Here is a 16221-nt window from a genome sequence, read left to right as displayed (position 1 = left end):
AAAAAAAAAAAAAAAAAAAACCAGCAAAACAGCTGCTGTAGGTTTACCAAGCATTTGTGACTGTGCAATTTTAGCTTACATGTTAAAAATATTATAAGAGAAATGTTATTTATTGAATATCTGATACACAACTACAACAAAATTCACATGCACAGAAAAAAAGCTGAGGGCCATAACCTCAGCTGGTATAGTTTCATTCTGCCCTAGGTATTCATATCCTTTACATTGGTGGTCCAAATTCTCAAGGCAAAATATAAAAAAATTAATACTTCTAAGTAAGGAAACATCGGGAAATCATGTTTAATGGCTCTAAAGGTCAATCTATTAAATCTCAAATATTATTCTTCTAGATCTACAAAAAAATTCAACATTTTTTTAAAAAGCACTGTCCAGTGATGCATAAAGAAATGAAAAAAGTGAAACAGAGAAATTGGATGATTTCTGCTTGTGTGAACTTCACATCTGCAAATGCAAGTAAGTGTTGTAAGCAAAGAAAAACAGGAACAGAAAAATGAATTGAGAAGAGATTTAAAAATACTGTACCTGCTTTGCTTCCTGATTTATTCCAGCCAGTGCTGCTTGGATTTGATGAAGCCCTGTCACCGTTTTTAATTTGGTCACTAAAAAAAAAAAAAATAGGCACACACAAAAAAAGATCTGCTACAGGACAATAACCAAAATATTTCCTTCTCCAAATGCAATACATAAAAGAACACTGTACACTATAATTAATAAGTCAATATATTTTTTAAGTTTCCAGTTTAATTATTATTTTGCCCATTCATATAACTCAATTCTATTTAAATATAAAACTTTCCATGACATTTAAAAAGGAAAACTACAAAAACAATGACACATTTACACCACACGATGTCACTATTATGGAATGCAAAATCTGATGTGTTTCTATTTGCAGACATAAAAATGAAAGCCTAAGAAACAGACACTTCACACAGATCTAGGTTTTATTGTTATCAAACTAAATTTGGACTCGTCTAATTTTAAAACTTGTAAATTCAGCATTTTACAGATCCTTAGTACAGTGAATATGATAGAGTGATTTGTGTTTATCAAAATAGTTTATGTGCTAAAAAATTTTATTGAATAGAATAGCATTCTTCAAATACAAGGGGGACGACTTAGTTGATCAACATTCCTCAGTGGAAAAGAGCTATTGCTCATTGCATATAATGACTGTTCTTGTTGTCCATATACTACTGTAACCGCACCACCTAGCCCCTGGTTTGTAAAGCAATTTTGAACATAAGTTATCCTGGGTCAGACCAATGGTCCATCTAGCCTGGCATCCTATCTTCCAACAGTGGCCAATGCCAGGTGCTTCAAAGGGAATAAACCGAACATGCAGTCATTGAGTGATCCGCTACGAGGGACGTATTGCCTGCCGCTTCCAGCAGCTCCCATTGGCCTGGAGCAGCGAACCGCGGTCACTGGGAGCCGCGATCAGCCGAACTTGCGGACGCATCAGGTAAACAAACCGGCCCGGCCCACCAGGGGCTTTCCCTGTACAAGTGGCGGAACAAGTTTGGGAACCACTGTTATAGACCTTTACCATATCCCCCCTTAGTAGTCTCTTTTCTAAGCTGAAAAGTCCCAGTCTTTTTGCATAATGCTATTCTTTGATGTGTAAAAAGTCCTATTCATTATGTAATCAGTTTTTGTTTGGACAAAAAGGAAACTAATGCATGATTTCAGAATCTGTGTTCTGTTGCGTTTACCATAACTCTATCTACATGCCAAAATTGCATGGATATTTAAGAACCCAAGTAGTAAACTTCCATTAAAAAAGGGAAAGTTTTTCTTCTTTAGATTCTTATTTATTTATCAACGAAGACATCATAATCAAGGTGGTGTACGTCTATGGTTTCTATTTTCAGGATGCATTTAAGTTAACACATTTTGTTCCAACTATAGCTCACATACTGATACAATTCATCCCCTTAAATTTCCTTCATATAGAGAATAGAAATGTGCTAACAATGCTATTGGAAAGGTCTTACCCGTTAATTTGACTTCTCTAAGGTTTAAAGTTAAACACTTATTTAAGTATTTTGCTGGATTGAGGTCTAAACCGCTGTCAGTCCAGATAGTAGATAAAAGTCACCCTGTCAAACAGATGAAGACAGAATAAAAAGCAAAATTTTTGTAAGTTTACTTCCCCTACAAAGTGGGCTGGACTGGCTGACTGCTTGATTAGAAACTTTCCAGGAAATTATGTTATAGTGGAGCACCGGTTCCACGTTAGTTAAGTTTTAGCAGAATTTTCTATTTAAAGGATGACTTTTCCAGGGGCATGTCTACACTACAAACTTAAGTCAACCTATGCTAGGTCGACTTACAGCCACCGCAGTCATTACTGCCATGGCTGATGTCCACACTGCCCTCCTTCTGTCAGTGGTGCATGTCCTCACCAGCAGCACTTCCACTAACTGAAGAGGGGGAGTGTGGGGAGCTGAGAGCTCTGCCGGGAGCGGGGGCAGCCACCTGGGCTTCTTGACTCCCTGAACAAGGAGCAGGAAGCAGGGACAGGGGGCAGCCAGAGCCCACCACCAACACCAGGCTTTTTTGTCAATTTCACGGCTCCAGCATGGAGCCCTGAAATTGACAAGAATGGCAGCCAACAGCTGATGCAAGTAACGCAGTGTCTACATAGACACTGCATCGCCCTAACTACACCAACATAAGCCTTGCACCTCTCCTGGAGGTGGACTTATGTCGGCGTAGTAGAGCACTTACATTGGCGGGAGCAAGGCTGTAGTGTGTAAACGGACATAGTTAGGTTGATATAAGAGGCCTTATGTCAACCTAATTGTGTAGTGTAGACCAGGGCTAGGTGCTCTAAAATCCTCATGCTTACTAGGATTCTCTTGAAATTTGCTTTGCCTCATAAGCGTGCTAGGTAGGGTTAGGCGACCACATTTATGATCAAGGGGTTCCAAAGTACAACCCTCCCTCCAAACTCCACCATTTTACAAAATCAACAGGTTATAAAAAATTTTCCACATACCTGGGGCTCAGACCATGATGCTAATCATCTCCCAATTAAGCTCAGTCTTTCCAAGGCCACAGAATACGAATGCCTTGAAATGATGCCCAGGCCCGGGGGATATCTCCACAGGTTCCAAAAAGTCCATTGCATGAGTGCCATTCCCCACAGTCCTGGAGACCAAGTGTTTAGGGGCACCATAGTGCCTGAGGCTCTCTCAGGTTAGGAATGGCATGTGGAGTAGTGCAGGCGGTCCTGACAGTGGGGAGAGAACTCTGGACTTCGATGAGCTGGGGTGTGGAGACTCAGGTGGTGCCAACCCGCTCGGTGCTGGCAAATGGCATCACGGAGAAGTCTGAGCCAAGGCTACCATAGGGGGTTTTCCCCAAAGGGTGGTCGTGGTGCTGCGCGAAAGCTGCAGGATGGCTCTCTGCCACTCCTTGGTACTGGTGGTACCAAGTCCTGAATCTCTGGGCACCCTGGGACTGGAAGAGTGAGCAGGCCTCTCGCAGCTGCAAATGCCTCTGGCGTTGATGGTACCACGAACTGACTGGTACGCTGTCTGCTGGAGGATGGCACTTCCCATGCCAGAGTTAGCAGAGCTGGCGGGAGTACTAAGGCTGACAGAGGGCCTGCTGCAGTACCAGGGAGGGAGAGTAGCCCGACACAGGTCTCGCTCTACCTTGATCCCCTTGCCTGCTTCCTTTCGGCACTGGGGAATGACTTCTCCTGGTGCTTATTCTTATGCACCAGGAAGGAGGATCAGTGCTGGGACTCTCAATTGGTGGAAGGAGCACTCTACATCAAAGCTGAGGTGCTTGGTGCCCAGTCTAAGCGCAGCTCCGATACTGGTCTTAGGGCTGTCTCCATGAGGAGGACCTTCAACCTCGCCTCCTGGTCTTTCTTGGTGCGGGGTTTGAAGTCCCTGCAGACCTGGCATCAGAATTCCTATGAGCTTCCCCTAAACACGCGAGACAGCTCGAGTGTGGGTCGCTCAAGGGCATTGACTTGCCACACACAGGGCTTGAAGCCTGGTGAATGAGGCATACCCTGGCCGCACGGATCAGACAAGCCTCTCCAACTAAGTGCGGAGGCATCCAAAACTAACTAACTACTACTAACTAACAAACTAACTATATACACAAAAAAAGAGAAGGAAAACCACTGGGATAAATTGCCTGAACAATGAGGGAAGTTCCAGCAACTGTCACGGGCAGTAAGAAGGAACTGAAGGGGGAGTGGAGCCCCCTTATGCCGGTAGTATGAGAGCAGGGCTCCAGAGGTCACTGGAGTTGACTCAACGGATACCACTGCCTATACCAGAGGGTTTAGAGAAAGGTAAAAGAAATTGTGTACTCATGAACATTTACAAAATAGCTTATTCGTATGAGAAGTTTCTTCCTAATTCCAAGCAGTTAGTGATTAGTTTATGCCAAGAGATATGATATTCCTCATATCACCCATATAAAATTTTAATCCTTTTTTGACTCCTGCTTCCCCCCTCTGATCCTTTACCCCGGTGAAACAACTGGACTCTGAAAATGAGCTGGGAAGCCTCCTGCCCCCACCCCCCGTTGAGACTTTGAATTGCTCAAACTGTAAGCAAAGAGCTGGGGCCATTTCCCAAACTGAAGGGAAAACAGGGAGGTAGGAAGCAGCCTAAGGGAGGCTGATCTGGAATAGCAGCCAGGATGGACTGAGCCACCCCTTGTCTCTGTCCCCTTGGGCCAAGACCCAGCAGAGAGTGAGGTCCCAGATTTCCCTACCTTTCTCCCCTCCCCCAGCTGCCTGGAGATCCCAGGAGTCTCAGGAGGACGATGAACTGTGACTTGGCCACTGCTGCCCCAACCGGGCTGCCTAGATGAGCCATCCCAAGATTAGGACAGACATTTTGACTAAGGCCTGACCATTGGGCCTGCTGGGTCCCAGGCAAATCCCGCTACATGCCCCTACACCTCAACCAAAGACAGCATCTACGTACATACAATTATATTACTTTGCACTTACTTGGCAACTTATTTTTCTTTTCTTATTTTAAATCTGTTATGTATTGTAGTTAAATATCAGTGATAATTAAATAAAAGTATAAAGAAATAAGTTCTTCTTGGATATAAAAATTGTTTTTAGACCTTTAATTGTAGGTGAATGTAACTGTTAATTCTATTCTGCAATTCAACCACAGACAAAATCCCCCCCTCCCCTCCAGTTTTCATGGCAGAACTTGACTTTGATATTCTCTTTACACATACAGAACTCCTTTGACGTTATATGGAGATCCCAAATGTAGGTAGAGCAAAGCACCAGAATCAAGATTGGTCATCTGTATCCAGAGACTGTTCCTCAATATTTTCAACTGGTAAGAGACAGCAGTACACAGACTAGCCGTGGGAGAAGGCCAGTTAGGCCCTACTGGCTCCTAGATTCTGGGACACCTAACCCCTACACAAGCCACATACACAAGCTTCCTCACCAGGGGAGAGCTCATAATGGTCTCTTGTCCCTGAGGGATGATCAGAGTGAGACAAGAAAACCAAGAGCAGCAAAGAGAACATAATTCCATGTCAGCAAAACTATTAAACCAACCTAACCATCACATTGTGATGTTAAAGTAGAAGATGGTGCTCAGAGGTTAAAATGCTCATAGCCTGGGGATGCAAGGGAAGAGACATAACAAGTAAGAATTAACTTCCCCCCCCCTCAAAGCTATAGCAAAGAGGGTTAAAAACAAAATAGAATTACTGTGGGAAAGGCAGTGTAGAAGAAGGGCACATTGGATCAGCAATGGCAATAGAAACTATTGTTTGAGGCACCAGAAGAGAAAGATGGAACATAGGGGAGGGAAAGAAAGAAAGAAAGAAAGAAAGACAGAAAGAAAGAAAGAAAGGTGTGTAGATATACTGTATCCTCCTGGTTAACAAAAAGAAGCACCACATTTAGCAAAAAAGCTATTTTTATTTTCAAAGCAACATGTTTGAATGGTTACCAACAAATGAGAATCAATCTTTCCTTAGGAAAAATCTAAAAAATAGATATGCAAAACAAAAGGAAAGACATTCTCTCTTTTTATACAGAACATCTACCTCTACCTAGCCACCCATAACAACTACTGAACATTGTTTTCCATCATGTCAGCTACCCTAGGAACAAAGTGAGATGCACTATGGGTACGTCTACACTGCACAAAAGAAATCCCCAAGGCAGCAAGTCTCAGAGCCAAGTCAACTCACTCAGGCTCATGAGTAGGGCCCTATCAAATTCACACCCATGAAAAACACATCACAGACCGTGAAATCTGGTCTTTTGTGTGTTTACACCCTATACTATACAGATTTCACCCGGGGGGGGGGGGGGGAAAGAGCCCAACGTTTCTCAAATTTGGGTCCTGACCCAAAAGGGAGTGGGGGGGGGGGGGTTAGGGAAGTTGCAAGGTTATCGCAAGGGATCACGGTATTGCCATGCTTACTTCTGCGCTGCCTTCAGAGCTGGGCTGCCAGAGAGCAGCAGCTGTTGGCCAGGCACAGAGCTCTGAAGGCAGCACTCCACCAGCAGCAATGTAGAAGTAAGGGTAGCAATACTATACCATGCCACCCTTACTTCTGCACTGCTGTCTTCAGAGCTGGGCGGCCAAAGAGTGGCGGCTGCTGACTGAGGGCCCAGCTCTGCAGGCAGCAGCGCAGAAGTAAAGATGGCAATATCATACCATGCTCTGCTTACTTCTGCGCTGCTGCTGGTGACGGCTCTGCCTTCAGAGCTGGGCTCCCAGCCAGCAGTCACCGCTCTCCAGCTGCCCAGCTCTGAAGGCAGCACCGCCACCAGCAGCAGCGCAGAAGTAAAGGTAGCAGTACCACAACTCCCCCTACAATAACCTTGTGAGGCCCCCCCACAACTCCCTTTTGGGCCAAGACCCCTGCAATTACAACACTGTGAAATTTCAGATGTAAATAGCTGAAATCATGAAATTTATGATTTTTTAAATCCTATGACTGTGAAATTGACCAAAATGGACCATGATTTTGGTAGGGCCCTACTAATGAGGCTTGCGCTCTGGGGCTAAAAATAGCAGTGCAGACGTTCTCACTTAGGCTGGAGCCTTGTTTCTTAGACCAACCCCTCGTCAGATTTTAGAGCCTGGGCTCGAGCCCAAGCAGGAATGTCTACACGGCTATTTTTAGCTTTAGCGTGTGAGCCCCATGAACCCAGTCAGTTGACCCCAGCTGTGAGACTCACTGCCACGGTGGGTTTTTTAGGGTTTTGGTTTGGTTTCTTTTTGGGTTTTTTTTTGTTTGTTTGTTTTGCAGTGTAGACATATCCTAGAAGGATAAATCAATATTTGTAATAGGTGTTCCTAACACAAAATGGAATTATTACAACAGCTACAATAATCATGTTTTAAGATTAATATTTTCCTTTGTAAAACATAATGGAGTTGCTACAAAATTTTGTAAAAATAAGTATAAAGCAGTCTGTAATAGAATAATTATATGAACACATACTCAGTCCTGTTCTTCAATGGTTCAAATTGCTTAGCAATTAAAAAAAAAAAAAAAGCTACAGCAAATAATTAAAGAGATAACTGATGAATGCTGATGTCCTGAAATAATTTCAACAATTACACATTATTTGTATCAAGAGTATTGCCAGCAGGAAAGAAAGAACAGAATGAGGGGTTGGAGAGAGGCTACTGAATTAAGGAAGGAAGAAATAGTGGAATGGAAATTTAATTTTCAAAACTGGCTACCAAGTAAGGACTTTAGGCCAAGGACATTTTGTCTCATGGTCAGTTCATCCCCAAAATGAGCAAATAAAAAACAATTCCTCTATAACAGAGGTTCTCAAACTGAGCTCCATTCCGGTGGTCTGCGGATAGTTCCCTCTACGGTGCGCACCTGGGTGGCCGTACATGAGAGAAGGAAGGGCCACCCACCTAATTAGTGGAGCCGTGAGGGCGTGGCTCCACTAATTAGGTGCCTGGACCCTGGAGAAGATGCACATGTAAGGTGAGGTGTTGGCCTTGGGGGAATAGGGGGTAGCTGGGAGGGGGCAGTGGGGTGAGAAGTGGGGGTGAGGGGAATTTGGGATGTGCAGGGCTGCAGCGGCCAGAGAAAGAGCCTGTTTACTGGGGATAGACTGCCCTCCTTCCCAGCCTCAGCTCTGTGGCTGCTGTGGCGGGTGAGAGAGGGAGAGACCCCCCGCTCCTTCCCAGCCTGAGCTCGGGGGCTGCCGCAGCAGGGGAGAGGACACATCCATCGCATTAGAAAGGTAAGACTACTGATCTTAAAATATGAGTTGTGCGCTTTTATTTGTAGAACAAAAAAAACGTTAATTATTATTAAGCTTTTTTTTTTAATATAGCACTTATCCGAAGTGCTTTACAATAGCTAGCTAATGGTACAAACATTTGGAAAGATCATTAAGTGGTCCGCCGAGACCTTCAGCAATTTTCAAGTGGTCCGTGGGAAAAAAAAAGTTTGAGAACCACTGCTCTATAAACACATAATGGGCACAGTCCATTATTTAGGACAGTTCAAGCAAAACAATAAAATAAAGTGCTACACTGTTATATTTAGACCGGTAGTAGATCAAAATCTTTGTATGTATGTTAGAGAATAGGAATGGAGTTTGGAAGTCAACCTCCTGCATTCTTGGCATTGCCATTAACTTCCTGTGTGGCCTTTGCACTTTCTGCTCAATATTAAGAAAATACTGTGGCTAACTAAACATTAATATTCAATGGCAAAAAACTACATTAATGCAGAGTTAAGGTTGCTTAGTGGTATGTCCTCCCCCTTTAGAACACTGAGTTGAGCAAAACTCAAAGTCTGAAAACCAGGAAATGCACAGTTAAGATTATCCATGCAACCTTAATCGCTCTCTTTTAGCCATGCCTCAGTATGCCCAGTTAGCACATACCTTTACTCTGCCAACCCCACAGTTGGTGAAACGTACACGCTCTTCACTTCCTTTTACAAGCCATTCACTCTCACCCACGGGATTCCATCTAACACTATTCAAGGGCCAAAAGGGAAAAAAATGCAATGCCCAGTGTGAAGGACAATTATATTACAGTGGAATGGTGTTTCTGGTCATGTTTCAGAATGGTTGGAGGGTGGAGTTTGTGGCAGGACCAGTCAGAGAAATCACATAGTTTCTGTTCCAAACTACTGACAGTTCTGAGAGAAAGATCCTCAGACTCCTGTCCATTAGGTGTACCCCATCTCTGAGAAACAATGAGGTGGCATAGCTTGTAATGTTTCTATGTCATATAGTACACATTTTCTGATCAGCCATGAACCAACCCTCCAATTTTCCAATTAATGGTCTTACAACACTTATTAATAGCTTTCAAGCTGTACCAGTTATTCAGTTGCTGAGCCTGGACACAAATATCTGCTGCAGTCCAAATCTGCTTACAACATTGCATAAGGTGTACACCAGGAATTAATCATTTCTGCCCAAGTGAATTATACCACAATGTCCGGTAGATCATAAGTTCTTAAGTCACTAGTCAGATGCTGCAGAGTGAGCAAAACATGATGCTAATGTAGGCCACCTATCTCTACCCAAATCAGCTTGTAATCAGCAACCCCTATGTCATAGTGTACTCCTTGCTCTCTCTCAAACTTCTGCAACTTTGGGATCCAGGAATCATCCAGAATCCACATGCGGAGAACCCTGCTGGTCAGGTACCTACACTGGCAGTTCCAAACCTCCACATTACATGTCTTTGGAATCACCAAATTAATCTGCCTCGAGCAAGTAAGCCACTACCCACCCCCAGGAGCTAGTAAAATACAGATTTTCTCAAGTAACTATTTCAAGGCTTGCCTACTCATCCTCATTGCCCACCCTCTGCAGACATAACCCCTTTCTCTATCCCTACATCCCAACCTACGCCCTCCCATCTCAGACAGTCCTCTGGCTCCTCCCCCCTCAATATAACAAGAATGTTGGTTAGACTGCCCCTTGACTGTTGTGTTCACAATAAACTTCCCCCTAAAATAAAAACATGCTGCATTGTAACAGCGACAACTTCTATCAAGCAACATGAGTTATTAAATCTCTATTGCAAAGGTTCAGATTAGGAGCATCAGTGGCAGGACGTTCACCAGGGGCAATGGCGTCAGCCACATTCCCTCAAGCATATAATGGCTGCATAGAAATCCTCCCTCTCCAAGTTTTTTTTTTCTTTACTGACTGCATGAGCAGCGTAATCCTTCCAGATTACACATCTACACATGCAAAGAAACGAATATATTCTCAAATACCATTCTTAAATTTGGGTCCCCCAAAGATTTAGCGTTTGCCATGCACTACCTTGGGTAAAATTCGACAGATTGAGACCATTTTGACCCACATCACATGGAAAGGTTCATCTCTAGCTCTGCGCAAAGAAACCCCACCTAGAAACTTTTTGAAAAAAAGGCTACTTTTGGGGGGCTTATATCTCCACAACCTTAGCTCAAATGACCCCAAATTTGGGCACCCAGAGGCATACCAAATTTCAAAGGAATTAAACCATGCATGTCAGTTTTAGAGGACTTAGCATGATCAACCTTTAATCAGAAGTCGTAATGGAACCCTAACTATAGTGGTGTTGCCGTGCCACTGTAATTTAGTAGTGGTGAGGTATCTTCATACATGGACATGTTTAACATACAGCACCTTATCCATTATGCCATAGTTGCTGGAGATACTGTTACCTACGTATGCTGGATCTGAATGTTATGCAAAACTAAGCACTAACACAAATTGTACTCGGTTCCAATAAGTGCAAGGCTGTGTTTCTATTTCTAACCTCTATTTTGCACAGATAGCCTTCCCAATATCTCACTCACGCCAACAAGTCAAATTCTTTGACCCTATGATACACACGTCTCCACACTAGGGATTGAATTACTGTTCATGGCATGAGGACCAGAGGCTCTAAATTTCTCAGCGTTTGAGACCAAGGACCTGATCCAAAACCTATTGATAACAGTGGAAAGACTCCATTTGGATTAAGCAATAAAAAGAACCTGTGAAGAACCTTAATTGGCTTTCTCACAGTACAACTTTTATACAAGATAACAGACTACAGATAATACCTGACTTTGTCCGCTTCTCATGAACAACTAAAATTGAGTTCAGAAGCTTTAGAAACTTCATTTCTGATAGAGCAGATATTGTACTCTGTCCTAGAACTGCCCCCCTCCCGCTCTAATCCTAGATAAAACATGTTCTGTTGGATAGACATCGGGTTGATCTTTGGAAAACATATTGCAAATCCCTGTCTTTGAAAGCCTTGCATCACTTGACCAGTTGGTTCGTCTACAAATCACACTCAGACAGTTGAAAAAGAGGACATTCAAAGGGTAGATTACGGTAATTCCTGGAGCTCTGAACAAAAAATAATTACTACCACCAGTGTCTTACTGAAAGTTCTGGAAGATGGGAAGCCCCATAATGAGATAGCAGGATACTGGACATATTCTGATGAGTGAAATTTAGAACACCTGCATCAAGGTCCGACACAAACAACTGCTACGTCAATATAGGTACGTATTTAACATGCATGCACACACAGAGCCATTAAAAAGGCCCTTATTTTAAAAAATGTGTGCATTTATCTTTCACGTGTGTGATATCCAATGCCCACACTTTACTTTGGATACTTGAGTGCATGGTGCTTTACAAAATTAGAAGACATGTTGCTGCCCTGAAGACATAACAGTCTAAGGCTCTGATCCTGCACTTCACTGCATCAGCATAAGGCCCATAGAAGTCAAGAGGACAGAGTGTACCTGCATACAGTAAACCACATGGTCAAGGCATCAGTAAGATAAATGTCCGAGTGAGATAACTGAAGGAACCAAAGGGCAGTTTCCAGCCTGAATCTGGATCTTTTGTTTCATCTTTTGAGGTCAAACACTCAAACTCCACAGTACTTTTTAGGACCAAATATGCAAAAATGTACAATAGCTGCATAAGAACAGCCACACTGGGTCATAGCAATGGTCCATCTAGTCCAGTATCTTGCCTCTGACAGAGGCCAATGCTAGATGCTTCAGAGGGAATGAACAGAACAGGTTAATTTCGAGTGATCCATCCCGTCATTCAGTCCCAGCTCCTGGCACTTGGAGGTTTAGGGATATCGAGAGCATGGAGTTCCATCCCTGACCATCTTTGCCAATAATCATTAAAGCTGCGAGTTTGTCACAGAGATCACGGATTCCGTGACTTTCCGTGACTTCTGCAGCAGCTGGTGCGCCTGGCCCGGGGGCAGCTCAGGCAGCTGGGGCAGTCTCGGGCCACTGTGTCCCACTCCCCCAGCAGCAGCAGGGTTTGGGTGTGGGAGGGGGCAGGGGCACGGGAGGGGGTGAAGCGGGCTCTGGGCAGCGCTTACCTCAGGGGGCTCCCCGGAAGCAGGGCATCCCTCTCACTGCAGGCACCGCCTCCGGAGCTCTGAGCAGAGGCTGCGCACAGAGCTGCCTGGCCACGCCTCCGCCTAGAAGCTGAGCAAGGGGGATGTCCCCCCTTCTGGGGAGGCATGGAGCCAGGGAGGGAGCCTGATGGCCCAGCCACCCTCACACACCCCAGCACCAGCGGGGGTCCCAGCCAGACCGCCTGCCCCACCCAGCACCATCGGGGGTCCCAGGCCGTGCGCCATCTCTCACACACACACCCCAACACCTCCGTGCCGCCACTCCGAGCAACCACCCCCTACACCCTCCAGATTCAGTCAGGGGTATATAGTAGAAGTCATGGACAGGTCACGGACCGTGAATTTTTGTTTACTGCCCGTGACCTGTCCATGACTTTTCAAAAAAATACCTGTGACTAAAACGTTGCCTTAATAATCATTGATGAACCCATCCTTCATGAACTTAGCTAATTCTTTTCTGAAGCCAGTTATACTTTTGGCCTTCGCAATATCCCCTGGCAATGAGTTCCACAGAATAACAAGCAGCGGGTTACATACTTTACATAATGCATAATTTCATTGGGTGACCTAGGTCCTGTGTCATGTGAAGGGGTAAATAACACATCCCTAGTAGGGTGACCAGATGTCCCGATTTTATAGAGACAGTCCCGATTTTTGGGTCTTTTTCTGATATAGGCTCCTATTACCCCCCATCCCCTGTCCCGATTTTTCACATTTGTTGTCTGGTCACCCTAATCCCTAGTCACTTTTTCCATACCATTCGTTATTTTATAGACCTCTATCATATCTCCCCCTCCTCTCCTCCACCGGTCAGCTCTTTTCTAAGCCGAAAAGACCCACTCTTTTTAGTCCCTTTTCACATGGAAGCTGTTCCATACCCCTAATCATTTTCATTACCCTTCTCTGCACCTATTTCAACTTAAGGACACGGGACTAATACAAAGGAGAGGGGGAAACTCCTATTGTACAGCTCTCCTGTGTTGGAGAAAACTTGTTAAAGAACAAAATGACTGGAAACCAGATTTTCCCTAATTGTCTTAAGACAAGTACTTAGAGCTCTAACTGAAGATACTGAGTGTTATGATTATTCAGGTTCAGCTGCCTCTGATATTAGTTTCCCTAATTCAAACTTGGCATCTGCTGTAAATTATTTGGATTTTCTGGCAGATTTCCATGGTCAAAGTGATAGGTGGCTTCTAACCACCAGGTTTAAAGGATGGACAAGCATGGAAACTACAGCCAATTCAGCGATAAATCACAAAGAAGAAATGAAGCCAACAAGATTTTATTGAGAATTAATCTTGCCAACTTAAATTCTCAATGCATGTGAAGACCTATTTGAAGAAAACAAAGTTAACTGATTCCCGCCCACCCCTTTTGTTTTTTTAATATATTTTTCTAGCTCTCTCTCACACTTTCTGCAGGTTTAATTATTGAATCAGAGCATGTATGTTTTCTGGAATATAATTTAGAAGAGTCTTATCCTATGACCTAGATATATCTTCTCTACTACAAATCCATGCTTCTCTGATAAGTTATTAGTTACCCTTTAAATAGTTTTTATTCATTCAAGCTCTAAAGTTCTATAAGGATTTCAGAGTAGGGAAATTAGAAATAGCACCCTCAAGATAAGGTGGATAGAAAGCTGGCTAGATCGTCGGGCTCAACGAGTAGTGATCAATGGCTCCATGTCTAGTTGGCAGCCGGTTTCAAGTGGAGTGCCCCAGGGGTCGGTCCTGGGGCCGGTTTTGTTCAATATCTTCATTAATGATCTGGAGGATGGCGTGGACTGCACTCTCAACAAGTTTGCAGATGACACTAAACTGGGAGGAATGGTAGATATGCTGGAGGGTATGGATAGGATACAGAGGGACCTAGACAAATTAGAGGATTGGGCCAAAAGAAACCTGATGAGGTTCAACAAGAACAAGTGCAGAGTCCTGCACTTAGGACGGAAGAATCCCATGCACTGTTACAGACTAGGGACCGAATGGCTAGGAAGCAGTTCTGCAGAAAAGGACCTAGGGGTTACAGTGGATGAGAAGCTGGATATGAGTCAACAGTGTGCCCTTGTTGCCAAGAAGGCTAACGGCATTTTGGGCTGTATAAGTAGGGGCATTGCCAGCAGATTGAGGGACGTGATCATTCCCCTTTATTCAACATTGGTGAGGCCTCATCTGGAGTACTGTGTCCAGTTTTGGGCTCCACACTACAAGGAAGATGTGGAAAAATTGGAAAGAGTCCAGCAGAGGGCAACAAAAATGATTAGGGGGCTGGAGCACATGACTTATGAGGAGAGGCTGAGGGAACTGGGATTGTTTAGTCTGCAGAAGAGAAGAATGAGGGGGATTTGATAGCTGCTTTCAACTACCTGAAAGGGGGTTCCAAAGAGGATGGATCTAGACTGTTCTCAGTGGTACCTGATGACAGAAGAAGGAGTAATGGTCTCAAGTTGCAGTTGGGGAGGTTTAGGTTGGATATTAGGAAAAACTTTTTCACTAGGAGGGTGGTGAAGCACTGGAATGGGTTACCTAGGGAGGTGGTGGAATCTCCTTTCTTAGAGTTTTTTAAGGTCAGGCTTGACAAAGCCCTGGCTGGGATGATTTAGTTGGGAATTGGTCCTGCTTTGAGCAGGGGGTTGGACTAGATGACCTCCTGAGGTCCCTTCCAACCCTGATATTCTAGGATTCTATGATAATTTTGACATAAAGTACCTGGCCTCCTACACTGGTCACTAATCAGCAGGGTGGATAAAAATCAATGATTTAAAAAAATAAAAATAAAATAAAAATCAGATTTTTTTTATTTAAATCAGACTGAGCTATAATGTCTCATCATGGAACAGGGACTATAAATTCTAATTCTATAGTATGAGAATATATTTATGTAATGTTTAAGAAAACTTTTGTAAATGAGTTCCAATAGTTCATGGATTAGGGACCCAATCTTATGGGGTTCCACAGTCTTCTGTATAGATTATTTAGGTTAATCTTTCTAGCTATCCAATGGGGCTCAGTCTAGAAGAAACCATCAGAGATGCTTAGTTTTGCAGTTCTCAAACTGTGGATTTGTGTCTCCAGAGATAACATGCTTGTTAACAGCAAAAGTGTTTTTAAATAAATAAATAATACATAGAGGTGAGAAATAACAGACCTCAACTCTATTGTCCCTCTGCAAATTTGTGTACACAGAGTCAATCCCTTACCTCTCTCTCTCTAAAAGTGCGAAGTTTCAAAAAGTTCAATGAATAGAAGATTGTTTGGGGCGGAAAAAATCTGGACAAGGAGAAGTCTGGAGATAAATGTGAGAAGGGAGGGACAGGCAGTAGAAACAAAAGTGAAACTGTTTGAGCAGCATATTCTCAAAGTCTTGAGGTCTTTCTGAGTGTAGCCTTCACTGATTTGAGATCTACCCTACCATTCTCTCACTAGAAGGGAAAACCTATCATGGCAGCAGGCTGTAAAAGAGACCCAGTTTGGGAATAAGAAATAGGTTTGCTGATGATGTTTTAAAGAAAGACACCAGTGAACTGGTGGAAGTCACTTAAGCACTTGGATTCAGAGACTATTGAAGTGATAATCTCACTTTTAACAGCAGTAGCTTCTTCTGCGGGTGTAGAAAGAATATTTTTTTCCTTTGGACTAATTCATTTCAAATTGAGAAATCGTTTGGGACCTGAAAAAGCAGGAAAGCTTGTTTTTCTTTCCCAGATTATGAACAAACAGGAAAATGAAGGTGAAGACGACTGAGTTAACTGCAGATGCCAATATTTTAAATTTCTCATGTTGACCTGGCT

At 43.5% G+C, this 16221-nt stretch overlaps 1 protein-coding gene across 1 annotated transcript in view; it reads right to left on the bottom strand.

The window, feature by feature from the left end:
• ARMC2 (armadillo repeat containing 2) overlaps positions 1–16221 on the bottom strand; it is a 105370-nt gene that overhangs the window by 73054 nt on the left and 16095 nt on the right. Inside the window, exon 5 of the mRNA XM_065400631.1 lies at positions 544–620. Coding sequence (XP_065256703.1) covers positions 544–620 — 77 coding nt within the window. The remainder of the gene's footprint in view (positions 1–543; positions 621–16221) is intronic.

The sequence above is a fragment of the Emys orbicularis genome, chromosome 3, assembly GCF_028017835.1.
Source record: "Emys orbicularis isolate rEmyOrb1 chromosome 3, rEmyOrb1.hap1, whole genome shotgun sequence".
Lineage (NCBI taxonomy): Eukaryota > Metazoa > Chordata > Testudines > Emydidae > Emys > Emys orbicularis.
The sequence above is the reverse complement of the archived record's forward strand: the minus strand, read 5'-3'. Positions and strand labels throughout refer to the sequence as shown.